Source organism: Carcharhinus amblyrhynchos, chromosome 1 (assembly GCF_965287045.1).
Source record: "Carcharhinus amblyrhynchos chromosome 1, sCarAmb.v2.hapA, whole genome shotgun sequence".
In the NCBI taxonomy this organism is placed as follows: domain Eukaryota; kingdom Metazoa; phylum Chordata; class Chondrichthyes; order Carcharhiniformes; family Carcharhinidae; genus Carcharhinus; species Carcharhinus amblyrhynchos.
Genome location: NC_137324.1, coordinates 40,600,710 through 40,628,363, shown reverse-complemented (window position 1 = coordinate 40,628,363; position 27,654 = coordinate 40,600,710). Strand labels below are relative to the sequence as shown.

At 43.3% G+C, this 27,654-nt stretch overlaps 1 protein-coding gene across 2 annotated transcripts; it reads right to left on the bottom strand.

The window, feature by feature from the left end:
• LOC145359508 (aquaporin-3-like) lies at positions 1 to 26,574 on the bottom strand. Of its 2 annotated transcripts, none has more exons than XM_080214251.1 (6): positions 26,296 to 26,574; positions 24,711 to 24,837; positions 17,859 to 17,996; positions 15,870 to 15,988; positions 3,283 to 3,500; positions 1 to 641 (listed from the first exon to the last, which is right to left on the bottom strand). In XM_080214251.1, the coding sequence occupies exons 1-6, from the start codon at positions 26,341 to 26,343 to the stop codon at positions 467 to 469; spliced, it is 825 nt and encodes a 274-aa protein (XP_080070377.1). In that variant the 5' UTR covers positions 26,344 to 26,574; the 3' UTR covers positions 1 to 466. The 2 variants fall into 2 exon arrangements, with proteins under 2 accessions (XP_080070377.1, XP_080070290.1); XM_080214164.1 differs by having other exon boundaries at positions 26,236 to 26,533.
• Between the last annotated feature and the right edge of the window lie 1,080 nt (positions 26,575 to 27,654).

Here is a 27,654-nt window from a genome sequence, read left to right as displayed (position 1 = left end):
TTCAAGTTCTACACTAGTTTATTTCATTTATAATAAAATATACAAAACAGATTACAAGTTCAGAAAATGTTAAAAATGATATAAAGATCTGTCATCATACATATTTCTCCTTCACATTGGAAATTCACAAAAAAGTAATTTCACACATAATAAAGAGAGAGAATATTTTGAAAGCATGAAAACAAATGCAATTCTGAAAGTAGTTTACATCGTGTTTGACTAGATGAATAAAGTATGGATAAAGTATGATTAAAGAATAAAGTCTTTTAAGATACTTTTGGATAAGTACATGGGACTTAGTAAGATAGCGGGTTATAGGTAAGACTAGTAGGTAGGGACATGCTCAGCGCAACTTGTGGGCCGAAGGGCCTGTTTGTGCTGTAGTTTTTCTATGTTCTAGTGAATATTGTGAAGATTATTGAAACAAAATTCTGCAGCAAATTATAATCCAGTCGCTGTTTAATCATCAGCACCTTCCCTTTGGTTTTTGGCTCGTTAACTTTACATTTTGTTCTCCATTGGATGGGCAGCTGGTTCTTGCTTCATCTCGCAGTCCAACAATGAACTTGTAGACCAGAACACCAAATGTGGCACCAATGATTGGGCTGGCAACTGGGATCCAAAACCAATAATTGCCAGCACTGAAAACAAAAGAGAAACATGATAAAGTTGGACTTTCAAAATGAAATGAGAAAATGGTATCAGAACTTGTCTTCAGCACATAAACAAATCAGTTTAGCAATCCCATTGTCGATGGCATTTCAAGATTATCAACATTGTGGCTGAAACAACAAGGCAGTGGCAATGGCTCTTTGATAAATGGCTCATCATTTGACACCCCAAAGCTTCATCAATATCGATAAGGATGAAGTTAGGAATGCAGTGGAACACTCACCACTCATCTGGATGATTTAACATTGTTCACAAAGTTTAGCAAAACACTCAAGAAACTCAACACCATCCAGAACAAGGCAATCAATTTGATTGCTATCCCTGCCCAGAAATGTTCTATTCTGCCCCGAGGTTACTGCGTAGGTATTATGTACAAAACACACTGCAGCAACTCATCCAAGTTACTTTTTCCAGCACCTCTTAACCCTGTGATCTCTACCATGGAACAAAAAAAGACTACTAATATCACATGTACACCATCAAAACGTCTTCTTCCATTTACCCAAACATGGGCATTTTGTCACTGTCTATGGAAGTCCCTACCTAATACCATCATGGTATCAGTATCATTTCAAACATTGCAGTAGTCAAAATAGTGCCACACATTCAGACAGATTATAAACACAGTCAATGCCAGAGTCACTCACATTCCATAAACAACAAGTTCCCCTAAATATCTCAACATAGTCATGAACTGCTGAACTTCGCTCAGGATGTTTAAGGGACTCCTGCCCAATGCTGACAGCAATAGCCTTATGACTTAAGTCAGGCTTAAAGAGAACACTTTCTATTGGTTATTCTTTGTAAACTGAATCTTACACATCTCCAGGAAAGGCTCTCAGGCAATTTCCAAGGTTGATTGAAGTGATTTGTGACAAGCTTTACCTCTCCAAAGAGAGGGGTTAAAAGGGTCTTTTTCAGGATGGCAGCCGGTAACTAGTGGAATGCCTCAGGGGTCAGTGCTGGGACAAGAATTTTTCACAATGTACATTAACGATTTGGAGGAAGGGACCAAAGGCACTGTTGCTAAGTTTGTAGATGATACAATGACATGTAGAGGGACAGGTAATATTGAGGAAACAGGGAGGCTGCAGGAGGACTTGGACAGGTTAGGAGAGTGGAAAAAGAAGTGGCAGATGGAATACAATGTGGAAAAATGGGAGGTTATGCACTTTGGAAGGAGGAATGGAGGCATAGACTATTTTCTAAATGGGAAAATGCTTAGGAAATCAGAAACACAAAGGGACTTGGGAATCTTGTTCAAGATTCTCTTAAGGCTAACGTGCAGGCTCAGTTGGCAATTAGGAAGGCAAATGTAATGTTAGCATTCATGTCGAGAGGGCTAGAATACAAGGGCAAGCGATTTACTTCTGAGGCTGTACAGGGCTCTGGTCAGACCCCGTTTGGAGTACTGTGAGCAGTTTTGTGTCCCATATCTAAGAAAGGATGTCCAGAGAAGGTTCATAAGAATGATCCCTGGAATGAAGAGCTTGTTGTATGAGGAATGGTTGAGGACTCAGGGTCTACACTCATTGGAGTTTAGAAAGATGAGGGGGGATCTTACTGAAACTTACAGGATACTGTGAGGCCTGGTTAGAGTGGACATGGAGAGGATGTTTCCACTGGTAGGAAAATCTAGAGCCAAAGGACAAAACTTCACACTAAAAGGACGATCCTTTAAAACAGAGATGAGGAGGAGTTTCTTCAGCCACAGAGTGGTGAATCTGAGGAACTCTTTGCCGCAGAAGGCTGTGGAGGCCAGATCATTGAGTGTCTTTAAGTCAGAGATAGATAGGTTCTTGATTAATAAGAGGATCAGGAGTTATGGGGAAAAGGCAGGAAAATGGGGATGAGAAAAATATCAGCCATGATTGAATGGCAGAGCAGACTCGATGGGCCGAGTGGCCTAATTCTGCTCCTATGTCTTATGGTCTTTGGAGAGAAAATTGTTCAATGCGTGGTCTAGAAGATGTTACGTACATTTCAAAGCTTGGAAACTGAATTTTTCTGCCAAATGGAATCAATCCGATGACCAGGCTGGAGTATTGATTACCTCCAAAAGCCACAATTCTCTGGTGACAATATACTCTCTGTGCCCAGGCAACAATTCTATAAATGAAGAGGAAAACCCTTCTGAACAATGCCTTTCCACCAGGAGTCAAACATTTGGAAAATATCAAGCTTCATGACCAATGACAGTGTTGGGCATAATGGAGCGATGACTGGCCTTTTGCTAATACCTCATTGGATTCTCTGTCCTGTTCAGTTCAGAAATAGATATCTAGGAACCTTTAAATTCAGCTTTGGTATTCCTTAAGTGTCAGGAACAAACACGTTTAGCAATTCCACTGGGGGGGTGTTGAGGATGGCTTTCAATTTTCTGAAAGAAGACATTATTGAAAGTACCATTATCATTTAATGGTTAACAGTAATCCTACACTCTCTTCAAAACATATTCATTCTAATTGAAAATTCTATAAATATAATATAAATAAATATAAATAAATATAAATTGAAGGACTGGATGGCCTACTCCTGCTCCTATTTCTTATGTTCTTATGTTCTTATGAAAAGGAATGTCTACAAATAAGAAACGATAACAAAACATACGTGAAAACTTCAGATCCCCAACCAGCAATTGCAGTGAACAAGCGGGGTCCAATGTCTCTGGCAGGATTTAATGAGTACTGGGAGTTTGAACCCATTGACCAGCCAATCATCAGAACTACACAGCCAATGGTAAAAGCTTCCAGCCCTGTTGGCACTGAGTTGTTCAATGGGTCCACAATGATAAGGATGCAAAGTATAAGTGCTGCCGTCCCAATTGCCTATGTTTAGAAAAAGAGAAATCAAATTTAAACATCAAAGTTTTTCTGTACTTACTTTCCACATCAAATCTACAGCACCTTTTATTTAATTTGCTACCCAAGGAAATGTCGGAATTGTGATTAATTCTCTGGAATTCTCAGGAGACGATGGTCTCATGGTATTATCACTAAACTATTAATCCAGAAACCCTGATAATGCTCTGGGGACCCGGATTCAAATCCCGCCTGGGCAAATGGTGGAATATTTGACCTTAATAAAAAATATCTGGAATTAAGAGTCTACTGATGATCATGAAACCATTGTCATTTGTTGTAAAATCCCACCTGGTTCACAATGTCCTTTAGATAAGGAAATCTACAGTCTTACCTGGTTGGGCCAACATGTGAGTCCAACAATCGGTACAAAATCTCAGAGAAATGAAACCGGACGGACCACCTAGCATCAACCTAGGCATCGGAAAAGACAACGTCAACCCTGCAAAGTCCGCCTTACTGACATCTGGGGGCTAGTGGCAAAATTGGGAGAGCTGTCTCACAGACTAGTCAAGCAACAGCTTGAAAGTCATTCTCACAGAATCATACCTTACAGATAACTCCTAGATACCACCATTACCATCCCTGGATATGTCCTCTCCCACCGGCAGGACAGAGCCAGCAATGGTGGTGGCACAGTGGTATAGAGTCAGGAGGGAGTTGCCTGACTCCATGAAGTTTCATAGCCTCAGGTTAAAACAGGGGCAGGGAAACTTCTTACTGATTACCACGTACCGTCCTCCTTCAGCTGATGAATCAGTATTCCTCCATGTTGAACAACACTTGAAGGAAGCAAGGGTGGGCGATCTCAATGTCTGCCACCAAGAATGGCTCCACAACAGCACTACAGATCGAGCTGGTTACGTCCTAAAGGATATAACTGCTAAACTGGGTCTGCAGCAGCTGGTGAAGGAACCCACAAGAGGGAAAAACATACTTGACCTCATCGTTACCAATCTGCCAGTTGTAGATGCATCTGTCCGTGACAGTATCGGTACAAATGACCACCGCACAGTCCTTGTGGAGACAAAGTCCCGCCTTCACATTGAGAATAATCTCTGTCGTGTTGTGTGGCACTATCGCCATGCTAAATGGGACAGAGTTCTAACCGATCTAGCAACTCAAGACTGGGCATCCATGAGGCGCTGTGGGCTACCAACAGCAGTGGAACTGTACACCAGCACAATCTGCAATCTCATGGCTAAGCATATCCTCCACTCAACCATTACCATCAAGCCAGGGGATCAACCCTGGTTCAATGGAGAGTGCAGGAGGGCACACCTGAAAATGAGGTGTTAACTTGATAAAGTGACCAAACAGGGCTATTTGCATGCCAAATGGCAAAAACAGCAAGTGATTGACGGAGCTCAGTGATCCTGCAGCCAACGGATCAGATCTAAGCTCTGCAGTTCTTTCACATCCAGTCAAGATGGTGGTGGACAATTAAACAACTCACTGGAGGAGGAGGCTCCACAAACATCCCCATCCTCAATGATGGCAGAGCCCAGCACATCAGTGCAAAAGATAAGACTGAAGTATTCACAGCAAACTTCAGCCAGAAGTGCCAAGTGGATGATCCATATCGGCCTCCTCCAGTGGTCTCCAGCATCTCAGATGCCAGTCTCTAGCCAGCTCGATAACCTGCTCAGTGACACCCAGTTTGGGTTTTGCCCGGATCACTCAGCTCCTGACCTCATTACAGCCTTGGTCCAAACATGGGCAAAAGATCTGAATGCCAGAGGTGAAGTGAGAGTGACAGCCCTTGACATCAGGCTGCATTCGACCTAGTGTAGCATCAAGAAGCCCTAGCAAAACTGGAATCAATGGGTATCAAGGGGCAAACTCTCCACTGGTTGGAGTCATACCTGGCACACAGGAAGATGGTTGTGGTTTTGGAAGGTCAGTCATCTCAGCTCTGGGACATCTCTGCAGGAGTCCCTCAGGGTAGTGTCCCAGCCCAACAATCTTCAACTGTTTCATCAATGACTTTTCCTGCATCATAAGGTCAGAAGTGGGGATGTTCGCCAATTATTGCACAATGTTCGGCACCATTCACAATTCCTCAGATACTGAAGCAGTCCATGCTCAAATGCAACAAGATTTGGACACTATCCAGACTTGGGCTGACACGTGGCAAGTAACATTCGTATCATAGAATCATAGAACCCTACAGTGCAGAAAGAGGCCCTTCGGCCCATCAAGTCTGCACCGACCACAATTCCACCCAAACCCGACCCCCATATCCCTACACATTTTACCCACTAATCCCTCTAACCTAAGCATCCCAGTGCACTAAGGGGCAAAAAAAAATCAAATGCCCAATTTCAAAAACAAACCTGACAAAAATCTAAAATCTTCGAATTAGTCTACCTAATCCCCATCTGGTGAGAGTCACAAGGATTAAATACTAGAATTTTACACATTTCAGAAACTAGTCTCCCCATGCTGCAGTTGAGGTGCCTACAGCAACCAAGTTAAGTATGTTATAGATAATTAAAAATTGGCTGCAGGAGTACATATTTTACAGATACTTGCACAAACATGCACATTAGTTTGACATATAATTGGATTTTATTCATTGATTCCTCAACATGCTGCTAGTGAAAAGAAGTAGCGGGGAAATTATAGAGTGAGAGAGTGTGTTTGATATCAAAGGGGAGCTCCCATTTCTTCTCCGTTATGTTCCTGCTTATGAGGGAGGATGTGTGCAGATCAAGAACAAGGAGTCTCATGCACTTTGCCCAGCAACATCTATTAATAAGTGGGAAGCAGAAGATTTAATATATTACATTAGTGCTTCCCTCCCTCCATCCTCCTCTAATCAAAAAAAGGGCACAGTGAGGAGTTAAAATTGAAAGTAAGAGTTTAACAAATTTTCTTAAATAACTTAATTGGTGCTCGAAATGTCCGTCAGTGAGGTGAAGTGCTGCACTTGTGAGATGTGGGAGATCCATCTGTCGGAAGTGCACCCAATTGCAGCTCCTTACAGACCACATGGATAGGTTGGAGCAGCAGCTGGATGCACTTAGGAGCATGAAGATGGTGGAAAATGTCATAGATAGGAGCTTTAGAGACGTGATCACACCTAAGGTGCAGGAAGATAGATGGGTGACAGTTAGAAGGGGCAGGCAGTCCATGCAGGAATCCCCTATGGTCGTCCCCCTCTCTAATAAGTATACCATTTTGGATACTATTGGGGGGTTGATTATCAGGGGATAACAGCAACAACGGCCAAAGCAATGGCACCACGACTGACTCTGTTGTTAAGCAGGAAGGGACAAAGAGCAATAGAGCAATAGTTATAGGGAACTCTATAGTTCAGAGTGCAGGTAGGCGCTTCTGTGGACATGAAAGAGACAACTGAATCCAAGAAGTCTCTGAACGAGCAGAAAGCATTCTAAGTGAGAGGGTGAACAGTCAGGGGTTGTGGTACATATTGGTACTAACGACATATGTAGGATAAGTGACTAACTCCTGCAGCAGTAGTTTAGGAAGCTTGATAGAATGTTAAAAAGCAGGACCTTTAGGGTTATAATCTCAGGATTATTCCCTGTGTCACATGCCAGTGAGGCTAGAAATAAGAAACTTAACACGTGGCTTAACAGCTGGTGTAGGAGGGAGGGTTTCAGATATCTGGACCATCGAGATCTCTTCTGGGACAGGTGGGGCCTGTACAAGAAGAATGGGTTGCATCTAAACCCGAAGGGCACAAATATTCTGGCCAGGAGGTTTGCTAATGACGCACTGAAGAATTTAAACAAACTAATTGAAACTAGTTTGGCAGGAGGATGGGAATCAAAGCAAAGGTGAATTAACTGAAGGGGAACCAGAGAGAAGGGCAAATAAAACTCAGAGAAAGAGCAGCTGGGGTGTGGTTAAAAGAGGGCCTGGTGGACTGAAGTGCATTTGTTTCAATGCAAGAAGTGTAACAGGTAAGGCAGATGAACTTAGAGCTTGGATTAGCATTTGGGATGTTGTTGTCATTTCAGAGGGTTGGTTAAAGGAAGTTTAATGTTTTGGCAGTTCAATGTTCCTGGATGTAGATGTTTCAGCTGGGATAGAGGGGGATGTAAAAGAGGTGGGGGAGTTGCACTACTGGTTCAGCAGAATATTACAGCTGTATTGCCGGAGGACACAGAACACAGAACACAGAACACTACAGCAAAAACAGGCCCTTCAGCCCACGAGTTGCGCCGATCACATCAACACCTACCAATCCATAGACCTATCTATAACCCCCAATCCCACTAAATCCAATATACTCATCCAGAAGTCTTTTAAAAGACCCCAGCGAGTTCGCCTCCACCACCACTGACGGCAGCCGATTCCATTCACTCACCACCCTCCGAGTGAAAAACTTACCCCTAACATCACTTCTGTACTTGCCTCCCCGCACCTTCAATCTGTGTCCTCTCGTAGCGACCATTTCAACCCGGGGAAATAGCCTCTGAGAATCCACCCTATCTATTCCTCTCAACATTTTATAAACTTCTATCAGGTCGCCTCTCAATCTTCGTCTCTCCAGGGAGAAGAGTCCCAGCTCCCTCAACCTATCTTCATAAGGCATGCCTCCCAATCCAGGCAACATCCTTGTAAATCTCCTCTGTACCCTTTCAATAGCTTCTACATCCTTCCTATAGTGAGGCGACCAGAACTGCGCACAGTACTCCAAGTGAGGCCTGACAAGGGTCTTATAAAGTTGCAGCATTACCTCCCGACTCCTAAACTCAATCCCTCGATTTAATGAAGGCCAGTACACCATACGCCTTCTTGACCACATCCTCCACCTGCGGGGCCGATTTAGGAGTCCTGTGGACCCGGACCCCAAGATCCTTCTGCTCTTCAACACTACGAAGACTCCTGCCCTTGATAGTGTACTCGTTCATCCCGTTGGTCCTGCCAAAATGGACGACTACACATTTATCCGCGTTGAAGTCCATCTGCCACTTCTCCGCCCAGTCCTGCATCTTATTTATGTCCTGCTGCAAGTTCTGACATCCTTCCAGACCATCCACAACACCACCGACCTTCGTGTCATCGGCAAACTTACTAACCCATCCCTCCACTTCCTCATCTAGGTCATTTATGAAAATGACAAACAGCAAGGGTCCTAGAACAGATCCCTGGGGCACTCCACTGGTGACTGATCTCCATGCAGAAAAAGACCCATCCACAACCACTCTCTGCCTTCTGCAGGCAAGTCAGTTCTGGATCCACAAGGCCATAGCCCCTTGGATCCCATGCCCTCTCACCTTCTCAAGAAGTCTTCCATGGGGGACCTTATCAAACGCCTTGCTGAAGTCCATGTACACCACGTCCACTGCACTTCCTTCGTCAATGTGTTCAGTCGCATTTTCGAAGAACTCAACTAGGCTCGTAAGGCACGACCTGCCCTTGACAAAACCATGCTGACTATTTCTGATCATGCCAAACCTCTCCAAATGCTCGTAAATCTTGTCCCCCAGAAGCCTCTCCATCAGCTTACCAACCACTGAGGTCAGACTCACCGGTCGGTAATTTCCCGGGCTATCTCTGTTCCCATTCTTGAAAATAGGAACCACATCTGCAATCCTCCAATCTTCCGGAACCTCTCCCGTCTCCATCGACGACGCAAAGATCATTGCCAGGGGCTCTGCAATCACCTCCCTCACCTCCCACAGTAACCTGGGATACATCCCATCTGGTCCCGGCGACTTATCTATCCTGATAGAATTCAAAAGTTCTAACACATCCTCTTCCTTAATATCCACATACTCAATCTTTTCCATCTGCTGCAAATCTGTAGCAAAATCTCCCAGATCAGTTTCCACCGTGAATACTGGGGCAAAGTACTCATTAAGCACCTCTGCCATTTCTTCTGGTTCCACACAGACCTTTCCCCCTTCACCTTTTATAGGTCCTATCCCTTCTCTTCTCATCCTTTTACTTTTCACATATTTATAGAAGGCCTTGGGATTCTCCTTAATCTTACCCGCCAAGGCCTTCTCATGACCCCTTCTGGCTCTCCTAATTTCCCTTTTAAGCTCCTTTCTACAATCCTTATACTCCTCTAGATCCTTAACATCTCCTAGCTCCCTGAACCTTTTGTACACCTTCCTTTTCCTCCTGACTAGGTTCACCACAGCCTTCGTGCACCACGGTTCCTGCGACCTACCAAAACCTCCCTGTCTCATCGGAACGTTGTCGTGCAGAGCTCCAGACAAACATTCCTTGAATATCCGCCACCTTCCTTCGGTACTTTTCCCTAAGAATGCCTCCTTCCAGTTTATTTGTCCAATTAACTTCCTGTTGTCTTCATATTTCCCCTTACTCCAGACAAACGCCTTCCTAGCCTGCCTGATCCTATCTCGTTCCAATGCAATTGTGAAGGAGATAGAATTATGATCACCATTCCCAAGATGCTCTCCTACCGAGAGATCCGTCACCTGTCCTGGTTCATTCGCCAGTACCAGGTCAAGTACAGCCTCTCCCCTCGTAGGCTTATCCACGTACTGTGTCAGGAAACCTTCCTGAACACACCTAACAAACTGCTCCCCATCCAAACCCCTTACCCTTGGGATATTCCAATCGATGTTTGGGAAATTGAAGTCTCCCATCACGACAACTCTGTTATTACTACATCTCTCTAGAATCTGTTTCCCTATCTGCACCTCAACTTCCCTGTCACTATTGGGCGGCCTATAGAATACACCCAAAGTTTTCGACCCTTTGCTGTTCGTAACTTCCACCCACAGAGACTCTGTAGACAGTCCCTCCACGGCATCCTCCTTCTCTGCAGCCATGACACTGTCCCTGATCAACAGTGCCACTCCACCACCTCTTTTGCCTCCCTCCCTGTCCTTCCTGAAGCATCTGAATCCTGGCACCTGAAGTACCCAGTCCTGTCCCTGAGACATCCAAGTCTCCGTAATGGCCACCACATCACATTCTCAAGCAGCAATCCATGCCCTAAGCTCATCTACCTTATTTACTACACTCCTGGCGTTAAAATAGATACACTTCAGTCCCTCAGTCTGGGCATTTCCCTTCTCCACCCCCTGTCTAACCTCCCTCTCATACTGCCTGCAGTCCTCCCCTACCTGGGAGCGAACCTCCTCCGTCCCAGTCTCCCCATCACAGTTCCCTCCCCCCATCCTTTCTAGTTTAAAGTCCCCCCAGTAGCCTTAGCCAGTCTTCCCACCAAGATATTAGTCCCCCTGGGATTTAAGTGCCACCCGTCTTTACTGGAGGGTTCATACAGTGAGGCAATAGGGGTAGAGCTCAGGAATAGGAAGAGTGTAATCACAATGTTGGGAGAGATAGAGGAACAGATTTGTAGGCAGATTTTGGCAAGGTGTAAAAGTAATAAGATTGTTATGGTAGAAGATTTTAACTTCCCCAATACTGACTGGGACTCACTTAACGCTAGGGGCATGGGTGGGGCAGAGTTTGTAAGGAGCATCCAGGAGGGCTTCTTGAAATAGTATGTCAATAACTAGGGAAGGGGCCATGCTGGACCTGGTATTGGGGAATGAGCCCAGCCAGGTGGTTGACGTTTCAGTAGGGGAGCAGTTCAGTAAGCTTTAAAGTACTGATGGATAAAGAAAGGTGTAGTCCTCAAGTGAAGGTGCTAAACTGGGGGAAGGCTAATTACAACAATATTAGGCAGGAACTGAAGAATGTAGATTGGGGGCAGATGTTTGAGGGCAAATCAACACCTTGCATGTGGAAGGCTTTCATGTGTAAGTTGATGGGATTCAGGACCAGCACATTCCTGTATGGATGAAGGATAAGAATGGCAAATTTCAGGAACTTTGGAGAATGAGAGATATTCCGAGCCTAGTCAAAGAGAAAAAGAAGCATTTGTCAAGGGTAGCAGGTTGGGATCACATGAAACAAGTATGAAATACAAGGAAAGTAGAAAGAATTTAAGCAAGGAGTAAAGAGGACTAAAAGAGGTCATGAAAAGTGAGCGGCTGGCAGGATTAAGGAAAATTCCAAGGCTTTTTATACAGATATAAAGAGGAAGAGGGTAGCCAGGGAGAGGGTTGGCCCACTCATGGACAAGGGTGGGAATCTATGCATGGAGCCAGAGGAAATGGGCGAGGTACTAAATGAGTACTTTACCCCAGTATTCACCAAAGAGAAGGACTGAAAGTGGCAATGCAGGTGGAGAAGGTAATCAAGAAGGCATTCGACATGCTTGCCTTCATCAGCCAGGGCACTGAGATTAAAAATTGGCAAGTCATGTTGCAGCTTTATAGAACCTTAGTGAGGCTGCACTTGGAATATAGTGTTCAATTCCGGTTGCTGCACTACCTGAAGAATATGGAGGCTTTGGAGAGGGTACAGAAAAGATTTACTAAGATGTTGTCTGATATGGAGGACATTAGCTATGAGGAGAGGTTGGAAAAACTTGATTTGTTCTCGCTGGAACGACAGAGGTTGAGAAGCAACCAGATAGAAGTCTACAAGATTATGAGGGGCATGGACAGGGTGGATAGTCAGAAGCTTTTTCCCAGAGTGGAAAGATCAATTACTAGAGGGCTCAGGTTTAAGGTGCAAGTGGCAAAGTTTAAAGGAGATGTACAAGGCAAGTTTTTTTGCACAGAAGTGGAACTCGCTGCAGATACGATAGTGACTTTTAAGGGCATCCGGACAAATACATGAATAGGATGGGAATAGAGGGATGTGGTTCCAGGACGGGTAGAGGGTTTTAGTTCAGTTGGGCACCATGGTCACTGTAGACTTGGAGAACCGAAGGCCCTGTTCCTGTGCTGTCATTTTCTTAGTTCCTTTGTATGAGTGAGGGTCAGGGCCATTTCTGGGTCCTGACACTGCTCTCCCTGTTTGGACACCCACCTGGGAGACCTTCCTGGAGGCGGCCATATTCAGAAGACACCTACAGGTCATTCATTCTGTTAAGGATGGTGTAGGGTTCCACAATCAGAGGGCTGCAGCCCCAGACAGCAGCTCCATTGGCAGAGATGGGCACTGCTGCTGGACTGTGAGGGCTCCTCCATCCTGAAATCCATTAAAGAGGTACTTACGTTACTTAAATAAACTGTGGCTACAGCTGCCAGGCCACCTCTGAGGAAAGGAAGCTCCTGTAGAGGGCGACTGGTAGTCACAGCGATGGCCAGTCAAAAGTTGCTGTATTAAGAGGGTGAGAGTGGGGGCAGTCAGGCCGGGTGTCAGCAAGCTGCCTCCTGACATCAGCTGGGCTTGGTCCTCAGTGGGGTAACTGATCATAAGAACATAAGAACATAAGAAATAGGAGCAGGAGTAGGCCATCTGGCCCTTCGAGCCTGCCCCGCCATTCAATAAGATCATGGCTGATCTGTCGCTGCTCAGTTCCACTTTCCCGCCCTCTCCCCATAACCCTTAATCCCCTCTCTTATCAAAAACCCATCAACCCGCTTCTTAAAAATATTTAGCGAGGCAGCCTCCACCACTTCAACGGGCAGAGAATTCCAGAGATTCACCACCCTTTGAGTGAAGAAGTTCCTCCTCAACTCCGTTCTAAACCGCCCCCCCTTTATCTTGAGGCTGTGCCCCCTAGTCCTACTGTCTTTTTTGAGCACCACCAGGCAGATCTCAGCAGCATATCCAATCAGCCCACAAAGGGGTATTTCATTCTGTAGGCTTGGCTATTTGCCACTATCAGGTAATACGGTGATGACACAGCTCCAGGAAGATCCGCCGGAAGCAAGAATGCCCACTAACCCAACTGTGACATTCCTCTCAGTCCGACCTTCAATCTCACCGTATGACACTGGAAGGATTTCACCCATGGGCTGGAATTTTACCACCCGCCGCTAATGGGAAGGTCCATTGACCTCGGGTGGGAAGTTACGGTTTCGGGACTGTATAATCCTGCCAATGACATCTGGAATTATTTTTTCAAAATTAGAGATGTGTTATATTGCCCAAATAAACAGGTTCTGATAAGAAAGAGGAAACGGAAAACAAAATACTGGAAAAGATTTGAGGACTAATTCTGCTGCTAGTCAAAAAAAGCATGCATTCTAGGTGCCCCCAGGGTTAAGGGTGCACGTAACAAACCAATAACCCAGAATTCAACCTAATCAGTTCCATTGCTGGGGGCAACTCATACCTCAAACCTCGCCCCCCCTGCCTTCTGCAAGTTACATGGAGTTGAGCCAGATTCTTGAGGTCAGGTGGTTAACAGCCACTCAGAAGAGTTTTGAACCATAGTCTGCATTCAGGAACTTTTTAAAAGGTATGTTTTAAAGGCCTTACCCACAATCCCTCCATGCTCCTATGCCTCATCCACGTCCACTCACCCAGTATACACTGCACACAGAACCAATGAACTATAGGCAAGTCTTCAAATGCTCATGGCAAAAAAAGCACTCTGCAGAAATCTGCTTTGAAAAATCTGGTGCTCTTGTCACCTTATAAAAATGTCAATCTTGCAGAGACATTATAGCATCAACAACAGAAACCTTTTCTCACTTTGTACCTATTATGCTTCAGTATTTAAATACATATGAAAAAACACCAAAAAAAGGATATCCTATTATAATACCACCAAGGTGTCAATGAGAGAAAATATTCCCTTTCCACTTGTCTAAACAATTCCCTGTTACGCTAACCAATTGTTGAGTCATGGGACTCAGTCAAGCATTCATAAAGAGACCATCTGGAGAAACAGATGTATGGCTGTTGATCCAGTTCCTGGAGGCATGGAAGGCATGGGGGACATGGAAAGAGCTTGGGGAAGGTACTCAGGTCATGAAGGGGGCATGGGGAATGGGCAGGAGTGAGGGGTGTGAGGTATGAGGGCTGGAGGGATTAACATGCAATATAATGAGGATAAATGTGAGGTTATCCAATTTGGTGGCAAAAACAGGAAGGAAAATTATGATCTGAGTGGTGGTGGTTTAGGAAAAGGGAAAGTGCAACATTACCTGGGTGTCATGGTGGAACAGTTGCTGAAGGTTGGCATGCAGGTACAGCAGGCGGTAAGGAAAGCTAATGGTATGCTGGCATTCGTAGCAAGAGGATTTGAGTATAGGAGTAAAGATGTTTTACTGCAGTTATACAGGGCCCTGGGGGAGGCCACATCTTGAGTATTGTGTGAAGTTTTGGTCTCCTAGCCTGAGAAAGGATATTCTTGCTATTGAAGGAGTCCAGTGAAGGTTCACCAGACTGATTCCTGGAATGGCAGGACTGACGTATGAAGAGAGACTGGATCGACTGGACTTGTACTCACTGGAACTTAGAAGAGATTTGAGAGAGGTTAGAGAGATTCTTCCTGCTCTCTAGAGATTAGAGAGATTAGATTCTGTCTAGAGATTAGAGAGATTCTTCCCGCTGAGAAAGGACAGCAGGACTAGAGGGCACAGCCTCAAGATAAGGGGGGGCGCAGTTTAGAACAGAGTTGAGGAGGAACTTCTTCACTCAAAGGGTGGTGAATCTCTGGAATTCTCTGCCCGTTGAAGTGGTGGAGGCTACCTCGCTGAATATATTTAAGTCACGGGTAGATAGGTTTTTGGTAGGCAAGGGAATTAAGGGTTATGGGGAGAAAGCGGGAAAGTGGAACTGATCCACTTCAGATCAGCCATGATCTTATTGAATGGCGGGGCAGGCTCGAAGGGCTAGATGGCCTACTCCTGCTCCTATTTCTTACGTTCTTATGTTCTTATGTAGAAGAATGAGGGGGGGGATCTCATAGAAACATATAAAATCCTGATGGGACTGGACAGGCTAGATGTGGGAAGACTGTTCCCAATGTTGGGGAAGTGCAGAACTAGGAGTCACAGTTTAAGAATAAGGAGTAAGCTATTCAGGACTGAGATGAGAAAGAACTTCTTCACTCAAAGAGTTGTGAATTTATAGAATTCTCTACCACAGAAACCCGATGGGGCCAGTTTGTTAAATATGTTCAAGAGGGAGCTGGACGTGGCCCTGGTGGCTGAAGGATCAGGGGATTTGGGATACTGAAACTGCACGATTAGCCGTGATCATGCTGAATGATGGTGCAGGCTCGAAGAATTGAATGGCCTACTCCTGCATCTATTTTCTATGTTTCCAATGTATATGGGACAAAGTTCCAGAGAACTAAAGCAGGCTTTCTAGCCAGCTCACTTCACTACTGGACAGCCTCCATGGCCATATCCCACCTATGTCCGGGTACAGTGGACCGACTTGATCCCATCCCACCCTCACTGGATTGAATATAATGCAAACAGGGACATTTATACAGAGATGTGTCTTGTTCCTTGATCTTCCTGCCTTGCGAGTGAAAATCTGGCCCAGGTTGTGAAATGACAAGTTTGCAGTCTCTGTCAAATTAAATGTATACAATATATTGAAGTTTTGTTCTCTTACCTGATCAAAAATGCCATTTACTGCACTCAAATGTTCATGTGGGTAAGTAGTAAATATTCCAGCAGTAGCGTTTGCTCCAATTACTGTTAGCTGTTTATTACCATAATGCCACAGTTTATCTGTAATGATATAATCATTAAGAGAATGTTGTTTTGAGATTCATTTTCTTGGTTTTTCCAACAGACACTTGTAGCCTTCTCAGGACAAAGGAAAATATTATCCCCTTGAATTTCATTGTGTAATTGAATACAAAGATAAAAAAAGTAACAAAAAATCTTGACACTAAAAATAAAGACAGCGTAGAAACTATCATCAATAAGCAAGTTAACAAAGCCTAAAGCAGAATACCAAAGACAAGGTAAAGTTTATTTATTAGTCACAAGTAAGGTTTACATTAACACTGCAGTGAAGTTACCATGAAATTTCCCTAGTCGCCACACTCCGGTGCCTGTTCAGGTCAATGCACCTAACCAGTAGATCTTTCAGGTTGTGAGAAGAAACTGGAGCACCTGGAGGAAACCCACACAGACAAGGGGAGAATGTGCAAACTCCACAAAGACAGTGACAGTGACCCAAGCTGGGAATTGAACCTAATCAAATCCTTTCAGTGCCATGCAGTGACACTGAAGGTTGGACTCAAAGGAACGTCACAGTTGGGTCAGCGGGCATTTTTGCTTCTGGCTGATCTTCCTGGAGATGAGTGATCAATGGTAAATACCATCCATATTACCTGAAAGCGGCAAATAGCGAAGCCTACTGAAGCCTGTGAAGCACTGTGCTACTGTGCCACCCACTTCAAGTAAAAAAAACAAAAGGATGAATTTTATAAATCTAAAAGGTTTGTTCACAATAGATACTTCCCAAAAAATGCTTTTGTTTTATTTTAGACTTCAGTGTTAGCTTGAACTCCTCAGTAGAGCTTTGTATGTTAAGGATGCATTGGTCAGTGAGAACACAGAGTTTTTCAGCCATGCTCTATCTGCCCACAGAAGAAAGGAGCCTTTTGAGAGCATCTCCTCTGCCAGGCAGCTTTTTTAACAGGCTTCAGATAGACTATAATATTCCTATTCCTAATATTCCTGTACAACTATTTTGAGGGTCCAGAAATCTCTCATTAGTAGTGTATCACTCCACCAAAGAGTGTACAGAGATATGTTCATGAGTGAGCAATACAGAATCACAGAATACAGAAGACTATATGAGACAGTTGTAGTGTAGCGAGGTAAGGCTTGATCAGATCAGTAAACTAACAAAGGTTTATTAACAGAATAACTATACGTATTACAGAGCCAGGAAAAAGGTCTTAACTTCACAGGCCCAAAATTCCCAGAACTGACCAAAACAAGCCCAGGCAAGCTTCTGTTTTCTTTGTTTCTCTGAGGCAAATTGGTTTGGGTTTGAACGCAGTACATTTTTATTTTCCACTGCCTTTGAGCAAAGCAGATCTGCTGCATCATGTGATCTCAACACAATATTGCTCATGTCCCTGCCATGTACAGAAGTAGCCAGCAGCATAGAATCCATTCAACCCTCCATTGCAGTGATGGTCCTGAGGAGGGAGCACCACATTTGCCTGCTGCCCACTTCCAACAGAAGAAGCGTGGACAGGTCAAGAATTGCAACTTCATGCAATGGGCCAGGCGCAATTTTAATCCGCGAAGTCTTTGGCTCATATTCAATCAGCTCATTCCTCTCAGCTCTTCCAATATCTGAATCAGTTCTATTCTCAATATTTTAATTCAATAAATTCAGTTATGAGAGTCTCTATTCATTGTTTAAAGAATGAATATTCACCGGTTATAATAGATAAATGTATAGGGCAGTATCAGAAGCAACATTTGTGTGAACATAATAGAAAGAAGTTCTATATTTAGTTGTACTTGTATAGTTAATCGTTTACAATTGAATTGCAACATAATACTTGTTTTATGTTTGAATTAAATTATTTTACATTGTACACTGTTGAAATTTGATGGCTTCACTGCTCACCATAATACAAACCAAACATTATTCCTGATCCAAGAAAGGCACCTAATGTTTGTGCCAAAAAGAAGAAGGGAAATTTTAACCAAGGTTCACAAGCGAGTAAGCACAAAGCAAAGGTCACTGCAGGATTCAGGTGGGCTCCTATACAAAAGACAAAAGAGTTGTGAATTTATACGCAGTAAATGGTTGATTGTGCATATAAATAGGATATAGGAACATAGAAATATAGGAGGAGTAGGCCATTTGACCCCTCAAGCCTGTTCCACTTACCTACTAGATCAAATCTGATCATCTATCTGAATGCCACATGGGTGGCATGGTGGTACAGTGGTTAGCACTGTTGCCTCACAGAGCCAGGGACCCAGATTCGATTCCAGCCTTGAGTGTCTGTGTGGAGTTTGCATATTGTCCTCACGTCTGTGTGGGATTCCTCTGGGTGCTCCACTTTCCTCCCACAATAAAAGGTGGATTGACCATGCTAAATTGTCCCTTAATGTGCCAAGGTTAGGGGAATTAGTGGAGCAAGTGCATGGGGATGGACTTGGGTGCAGAGTCAATGTGTACTGTAAGGATTCTATGGTTCCTGTGCTATCCCCATGTATCCTGGGTGCCTTTAATTTTGAGACATCTATCAATCTCAGTCTTGAACATATTCAATGACTGAGCTTCCACAGCTCTCTGGGTTAGAGAATTCCAAACATTTGCTACCCTTTGAGTGAAGAAATTCCTCCTCATCTCTCTCTTAAATGGCCTACACCTTATTCTGAGACTGTACAATATCCTTTCTGCATCCACCCTGTTGAACCCTTTAAAAGTTTTAATGAAATCACCTCTCATTTTTCTGAATCTTAGCAATAAGACCAGTCTCTTCAATCTCTTTTCATTGGATATCATTGGATCCCAGGAATCAGTTTTGGGAACCTCCACTGTACTTCCTCTGTGGCAAGTATACCTTTCCTTACGTAAGGAGATCAGAACTCTACACAACACTCTAGGTGTACGTGTCAAAGCTCTGTACAATTGAAGCAAGATGCAAATTATAATATATAGTTATAATATTATTGGTAGGCAGTGAAACTGAGCATTAAAAATGTGAAGATATTTGCTTATTAAGTATTTTGGCACATCAGCTCTTTCTAATACCTAGTATCAATGACAAAAAAAAGATACATCGTTTAGCTTGCAATAGAACTGAACGAGTGGAAGCTACAGAAGTGCAAGTTCAGGAAAATGTACTTGGGTATGTGATATCTGGAAATAAACCAAGTGTGAACAAAGTTTTTTTTATTCATTCATGGGACATGGGGTCACTGGCTGGCCAGTATTTATCCCTAGTCGCCCTTGAGAAGGTGGTGGTGAGCTACTTGTTGAATTACTGCAGTCCATGTTCTATGCATTGGCTTACAATGCTGTTCGGGAGGAATTCCAGAATTTTGACCAAGCGACTGCAAAGGCATAATGATATATTTCCAAGTCAGGATGGTGAGTGGCCTGGAGGGGAACTTGGAGGTGGTGGTGTTCCCATTTATCTGCTGCTCTTGTCCTTCTAGATAGAAGTGGTTGTGGATTTGGAAAGTGCTGCCTAAGGATCTTTGGTGAAATGCTGCAGTACATCTTGTAGATAGTGCACACTGCTGCATCAGTGGTGAAAGAATTGAATGTTTGTAGATGTGATGCCAATCAAGTGGGCTGCTTTGTCCTGGATGGTGTCAAGTTTCTTGAGTGTTGTTGGAGATGAACCAATCCAGGCAAGTGGGGAGTATTCCATCACACTCCTAACTTGTGCCTTGTAGATGTTGGATAGTCTCTGTGGAATCAGGAGGTGAGTTACTTGCCAAAATATTCCAAACATCTGACCTGCTCTTGTAGCCATTGTGTTTATGTGGTGAGTCCTGTTGAGTTTCTGGTCAATAGTAACCCCAATCCAGTGGTGATTACACCATTGAATGTCAAGGGACGATGGTTAGAGTGTCTCTTATTGGTGATGGTCATTGCCTGGCATTTGTGTGGCGTGAATATTACTTGCCATTTGTCATCCCAAGTCAGGATATTGTCCAGATCTTGTTGCATTTGAACATGGACTGCCTCAGCATCTGAGGAGTCGTGAATGGTGCTGAACAAGGTTAAGGAATAGGTGCCATCAGTCAAAATGACTTCTTTATTCTTAAAGGAAAAATGTGTTTGGTTTCCTACAGCATGCAAAACACTACCATAGGAAGGAATTGTTTCACATTGAATACTGGGAAAGTATTAATAAGTGTCACCCAACCCAAACTGTCTGCAGCTAAACAAATACCACTTTCAAATTTACCACACCATTCGTGAACTCCAGCTAATCCAGCTCGGGGATTTTCACAGTAACTTCATTGCAATGTTAATGAAAGCCTACTTGCAACTAATAAATAAACTTTTTTTTTAATCCAAATGCCTGCTGCCTGTGTCAGTTCCTGTACCAAGGAGGAGTTAAGCAGATTTTTAATTGGTATTGGTTTGAAGGGAAAAGGCAGGAAAATAGGGATGAGGAGCATATCAGCCATGATCGAATGGCTGAGCAGATGGGCTGAATGGCTTAATTCCACTTCTATACCTTATGAGCCTATGAAGTCCTTTTTACCCATCATTCCTATGGCTTGCTGAACAATGTTTGGCTTCCAGTCCAGCAATGTCTCAAATTTAAACCTGTGCTCAGATTCATCCATGATGTTGCCCCTTCCGATCTCTGTAACTTCCTCCTCAATCCATCCTACGCCTGTTTTGAGCAAGAGGTCAGCGAGAGCATGCCCTGCACCCTGGAAGCCCTGGATGAACCTGTATCTGGGGTCACCAATGCAGATGTCAGAGCAGTTTTCTCAAAGGTCAACCCACAGAAAGCGACTGGCCTGGATGGGGTACCCGGATGTGTACTCAGATCCTGCACGGATCAGTTGGCCGGGGTAATCACAGACATCTTCAACCTCTCTTTACAACAATCTGAGGTCCTTATCTGCTTCAAGAAGACGACCATCATCCCTGCACCAAGCAACGTGCCTTAATGACAACTGGCCGGTAGCTCTGACATCCATCATTATGAAGTGCTTCAAAAGGTTAGTCATGGCACGAATCAATTCCAGCCTTCCGGACTACCTGGATCCGCTACAGTTTGCCTACTGCCGCAAAAAGTCAAAGCAGACGCGTTTCCTTGGCCCTGCACTCAACCCTGGAACACCTAAATAAAAAGAACACCTATGTCAGACTCCTATTTATTATACAGCTCAGCCTTCAACACTATTATTCTCGCAAAGCTCATCTCCGAACTCCATGGCCTGGGCCTTGGCTCCTCCCTCTGCGACTGGATCCTGAACATCCTAACTGTCAGGCCACAATCGGTAAGGATAGACGACAATACCTCCTCCATGATCATCCTCAACACCGATGCCCCACAAGGTTGTGTTCTCAGCCCCTGCTTTTCTCCTTATACACCTATGACCAATTCGATTTTCAAGTTGGCTGACAACGCCATCGTAGTGGGTCGGCTCTCAAACAGTGATGAGACAGAGTAAAGGAATGAGATAGAGAATCTGGTGGACTGGTGCGGCGACAATAACCTTTCCCTCAATGTCAACAAAACGCAGTAGATTGTCATCAACTTCAGGAAGCCTAAAGGAGAACATGCTCTTGTCTACATCAACGGGGACAAAGTAGAAAGGGTTGAGATCTTCAAGCATTTAGGTGTCCAGATCACTAACAGCCTGTCCTGGTACCCCCCATTCTGACACTATATTTAAGTAAGCCCACCAACACCTCTGCCTTCTCAGAAGACTGAGGAAATTTGGCATGTCAGCTACGACTTTCATAACTTTTACAGATGCACCATAGAACGTATACTTTCTAGTTGTATGACAGCTTGGTATGGCTCCTGCTCTGCCCAAGATCGCAAGAAACTACAAAAGGTCGTGAATGTAGCCCAATTCATCACGCAAACCAGCCTCCCATCCATTGACTCTGTCTATACTTCCTGCTGCCATGGGAAAAAAATACAAAAATCTGAGGTCACATACCAACCGACTTAAGAAAACCTTCTCCCCTGCTGCTATCAGACTTATGAATGGATGTACCTTGCATTAAGTTGATCATTCTCTACACCCCAGCTATACTGTAACACTACATTCTGCAGTCTCTCATTTCCTTCTTCATGAATGGTATGCATGCAAGAAACAATACTTTTCACTGTAAATACATGTGACAATAATAAATCAAATCAAAAGAGATCTAGGGGTACAAGTTCATAGCTCCTTGAAAGTGGAGTCGCGGGTGGACAGGATGGATAAGAAGGTGTTCGGTGTACTTGGCTTCATTGGTCAGAACATTGAATACAGGAGTTGGGATGTCTTGTTGAAGTTGTGTAAAGACATTGGTAAGGCCATACTTGGAATACTGTGTACAGTTATTATAGAAAGGACATCATTAAACTGGAAAGAGTGCAGAAAAGATTTACTAGGATGCCACCGGCACTGGATGGCTTGAGTTATAAGGAGAGGCTGGATAGACTGGGACATTTTTTCCCTGGCGCTTAGGAGACTTAGGGTTGATCTTATAGAGGTTTATAAAATAATGAGGGATAAAAATCTGCTAGATAGTCAATATCTTTTCCCAGCGTTAGGGGAGTCTAAAACTAGAGGACATAGGTTTAAGGTGAGAGGGGAAAGATACAAAAGTGTCCACGGGGCAATTTTTTCACACAGAGGGTGGTGAGTGTCTGAAACGAGCTGCCAGAGATAGTAGTAGGGGCGGGTACAATTTTGTCTTTTAAAAGCATTTACCATACTAATGGGTAAGATTAATATAGATGGATGTAGGTCAAACATGAGCAATTGGGACTAGCTTAACGGCAGAATCAGCATGGGTTGTGAAAAGGGAATTGTGCTCAACTAATTAATTAGAGTTCTTTGAGGAAGTAACAAGCAAGGTGGATAGAGGGGAGTCTGTGGATGTGGTGCACATAGATTTTCAAAAGGCATTTATTAAGGTGCTGCATAACCGCAGCACGGTGACACTATGGTTCGTAAACAGGTACAGCAGGTGATTAGGAAGCAAATGGAATGTAAGTATTTATTGCAAGAGGAATGAAATATAAAAGTAGTGAAGTTTTACTCCAGCTGTTTTGGTCTCCTTATTTAAGAAAGAATTGAAAGGCTTTAGAAGCAGTTCCGAGAAGGTTCACCCAATTGATTAATGAGACAAAGAACTCATAAAGAAAGATTGAACAGGTTGGACCTTTACCCTTTGGAGTTTAGAAGAATGAGAGGCAATCTTACTGTAAGATCCTGGGGAGATTTGATAGGATGAATACTGGGACAATGTTTCTTTTTGTGGAGGAAGCTGGAATGTGGGCACACCATTAAAAATAAAAGATTTCCCTTTTAAGATGGAGATGAGAACAAGAACAAAGAACAAAGAACAACACAGCACGGGAAACAGGCCCTTCGGCCCAACGAGCCCGCGCCGCCGTCCCACTGTCTCAGTGTCCTATTCATGATTTTAGTCTACGCCTAATGTGCCAGGATCAGGGAGGTCCAATTTAGGGACAATTTAGTACCCAATCAATCAGCCTAAAAGCACATCTTTGGGGATGTGGGAGGAAACCGGAGCACCCGGAGGAAACCCACGCAACCACGGGGAGAACGTGCAAACTCCCACAGACACAGGCCCAAATCCATGTGTCTGCACAGCAACAGAGATAGTCTCTGAGCTGTCATGTTGCCCTCGAGATGGTCCAGTTTAAGCACACTAACGACATGCAGCAATAGGCAACTCCCGAAGCAACGTCCAAGAGCAGCCCACTACAACCTGCCGCATGCATGCCCCTTGCTGGACTTAAATGAGGCAAAATCATTTCTTACAGAATGTAGGTAGTGGTATCTTCTCAGGAAACAGATGGAGGCTGGGTCATGGAATTTATTCAGGACGGAGTTAGACAGATTTTTGATAGAGTGGGTTATGGGGAACAGACGGGAAAGTAGAGTTTGTGACCACAGTCAAGTCAGCCATGATTTATAAACTAATGGAACAGGCTCAAAGGGCCAAATAGCCTGTTCCGAAGATCTGTATTCTTTGCCTACATTTCTATCAGTCACAGTGGTTTCAATGCCATTTGTTATTTAAAGTTACAGTTTATTTATTAGTCACAAGTAAGGCTTACATTAACATGCAATGAAGTTACTGTAAAATTCCTCTAGTCACCACACTCCAATGCCTGTTCGGATCAATGCACGTAACCAGCAGGTCTTTCAGACTGTGGGAGGAAATCGGTGCACCTGGAGGAAACCCACACAGACACGGGGAGAACATGCAAACTCCATGCAAACAGTGACTCAAGCCGGGAATTGAACCTGGGTTGCTAGCACTGTGAGGCAGCAGTGCTAACCATTGCGCCACCGTGCCACACATTTGTACAAATCTCTGCAATTTCCAGAAAAATGAGGTAAGTAATACCAGTCTCTATTGCAGCAGTGAAATTCATGTTTAATCTTTGAGCTGCAGAGAAAACAACTTTCACCCATTAATATAGATTTATATCAAAATAGCAGAAGGACCATGTTCCAACTCACTACACTGCATTTTGATAACTTTTTATTGTTTCATCATTTCACTTAATTCCACCAATTCTTAATGAAGGAAGTATGGACATTTTAACTTTTTAAGAATCATAAGAAAAGCCACATGGCAGAGTACCCTTCACTCAAGTGTGTTCTTAATTTCTCTTCAGAGAGATATTTCCAACTGGAAAAGCAATTGTCATTTATGGAAGGTGTTCAACTTCGAGCTACATACATAATGTTCTTAAAGTCCTTTAATCCTTCATGAATATTTACATACCTGAGACTTTACTAGTTACCAATATACCCAGAGCCACTGCAAATCCACTGGCAAAAGTAACAGTCAAAAAGTCTTTGTGTGTCCCATAACTGAGAACATATTGTGCTCCTGCTCCACAGCTAAGCATCTGCAATGAAAAATGGCAATAATCAATATTTGCTCTGATTGTAGATTGACTTACAGAGTGCCCGAAGAATGAAATTCAGGATACGTTCCAAATTTTTATAGTAGGAAGTTGGCATGGGGTAGGGGCAATGAGGTGGAGTTTGGGACTGTGTGACTTGCTGTCACTATGTTGATACTTTAGTTCCATTCTAGGATTTTGTTTGTGTCGCTTGGCACAAGATTTGACAGATTGCACTGCCAACTAATGGGAGAGCTCAAATCCCAGCTTTAGCTGATACTTGGATTAACATGGTCAAGATTTGCTAGCTGTGTCAATTATTCAATGCAGCCTTGCATTCCACCTCAGTAAGGAAAAAAATAATGCCGTCTAGCTCAGCTCATGGGTATTCCCTGTCGGATGGTTTTGGAAATAATGCAGGTTTTCCTGTTTTTCAAATTGCAGGTTATCTTTTGATTTGATTATTATTGTCACATGTATTGAGATAAGCGAAAATTATTGCTTCTTGCACATACAGTTCACAGAGTGCATAGAGGAGAAGGAAAGCAGAGAGTGCAGAATGTGGCATTACATTCAAAGCTAGGGTGTAGAGAAAGAGCAACTTAATACAAGATAGGTCCATTCATAAGTCTGATGGCAGCAGGGAAGAAGCTGTTCTAGAGCCGATCGGTACATAACATCAGACTTTTGTTATCTTTTTCCTGATGGAAGATAGTGGAAGAGAGAATGTCCGGGTGCATGGGGTCCTTGATTATGCTGGCTGCTTTTCCGAGGCAGCGGGAAGTGTAGACAGAGTCAATGGATGGGAGGCTGGTTTTGCGTGATGGACTGGGTTACATTCACAACCTTCTGGAGTTTCTAGAGGTCTTGGTCCGAGCATGAGCCAAACTAACTAACCCTTACTCTAATTCCCTCTCTCTTAAATTTGAAAGTTAAACTGTAAACTGCTTCAAATAAAAATAATAAGTACAGTTAAAGAAAAAAGTCATCAGGGTTTGTGAATTGAAGTGGAACTATGTAGAAACAAAGATTGAACATGTTTAATTGCACACGACAAATTTTGCTTTACTTTACATTTTAGCAGTTAGAGAAATAAACTTGTTGTACACATAAAATAATCACACACATTAAGAGGACATTAATTATTTTAGAAATTTTAAGATGAGTAAATAATAACTACTTAAAATTATAACGTTTCCACACACTCTTGGGGACTGCAAATGGACTCCATACTTACATTCACTTCTGCTGTTAAAATTTACTATGCATTAACCTGCGAAAATATTTATTTAAAATAAACATTGCATATATAATTTTTGTAACTGTCGCAAAAGATTCATCCAATGTAAAAATGTACATCTCAGCAATGAAATGTTATTGAAGTTCAGTGGAAAAACTCACTGTATGAATTAAAGTTCCTAAACATTCAGCAAGGCATTGCTTCATTAGAAGACTTTGAACCTTCAGCATAATCGTCATTTTTCTGCGGATTCCTTTTTGTTTCTCCATTTTTGATCAATTTCTGTGAGAAGTCGTTGCTGATGCAGACTCGGATGAAGCGTAATAGCCTGTTCTTTGCGCACTGAATTTTCCTTTAAATATGCTCAGAATGCTATTGAAACCTTCCTTCAGTGCTATTTAAAGCAAGGGGATATGGCATGTAGCTGACATCAAATCCACTAAGGGCTTGAAAAAGTAAAACTCCTGTTATATTAAGTAGTAAGTCATTCACAATAAATCTCTGCATTCATTTTTTTTAATCAAACTCGTTAGCTTCCCACCGGACGCAACTGAGACATTGCAGTATTAGATTTTGATCCATAGACCAAAATTATGACAGTGGGAACAAAGCACAGGCAGATATTTACTAAAGGAGAATTGACTATTCAATTTCTGTGCATGAACTTAAGCATAATCAACCATAACTATTTATTATGTAACTGAAATTTTTCACAAATGAGGTGATATAAAACTGTGGACCCAGTGAATTTTGCAAGCAATTTTGCTTTTAGTTTCAGACCTAATTCACAAGCTTTCTGGGTCCAAAGTGCAACATTGGTTCGACCCTTTCATGAGCGTAAATTGAGTGTGACAATAATCAATTTAGCAGTGCAGATATTCACTTCTGATCAACAAAGTGGTCAGGTGACTGCAAAACTGTCTACAACGACCACTAACTGAACCCGCCATAACTGTGGCTACAAGGGCAGGGCAGAGATTGGGTATTCTACAGTGAGTAACTCCTGACTCTCCAAAGCCTGTCCATTGTCTAACGGGTACTGGAGTATGATGGAATCACCCTCCATTTGCCTGGATGATGCAGCTTTTACAACACTCAAGAAGCTCAACACCATCCAGGACAAAGCAGCTTGACTGGCACCTCATCCACCACCTTCAACATCCACTCCTCCCAACATCGCTCACAGCGGTTACAAAGAAAAAAGAACAAATAAAAATACAGCACAGGAACAGGCCCTTTGATCCGTCAAGCCTGCAACGATGATGATGTCTAAACTAAAACCATACGCACTTACAGAGTGCGTATCCCTCCATTCCCATCCTATTCATATATTCATCAAGTTGCCCCTTAAATGCAGCTATTGTACCTGCTCCCACCACCTCCCCAGGCACTGCATTCCAGACATTTAGCACCCTCTATGTAAAAAATCGCCTCGCACATCTCCTCTAAACTTTTCCCCATGCACCTTAAACCTATGGCCCCAGTACTTGACTTTTCTACCCAAGGAAAGAGCATCTGACTATCCACTCTGTCCATGTCGCTCACAGTCTTGTAAATCTCTATCAGGTCTGCTGCCTCAC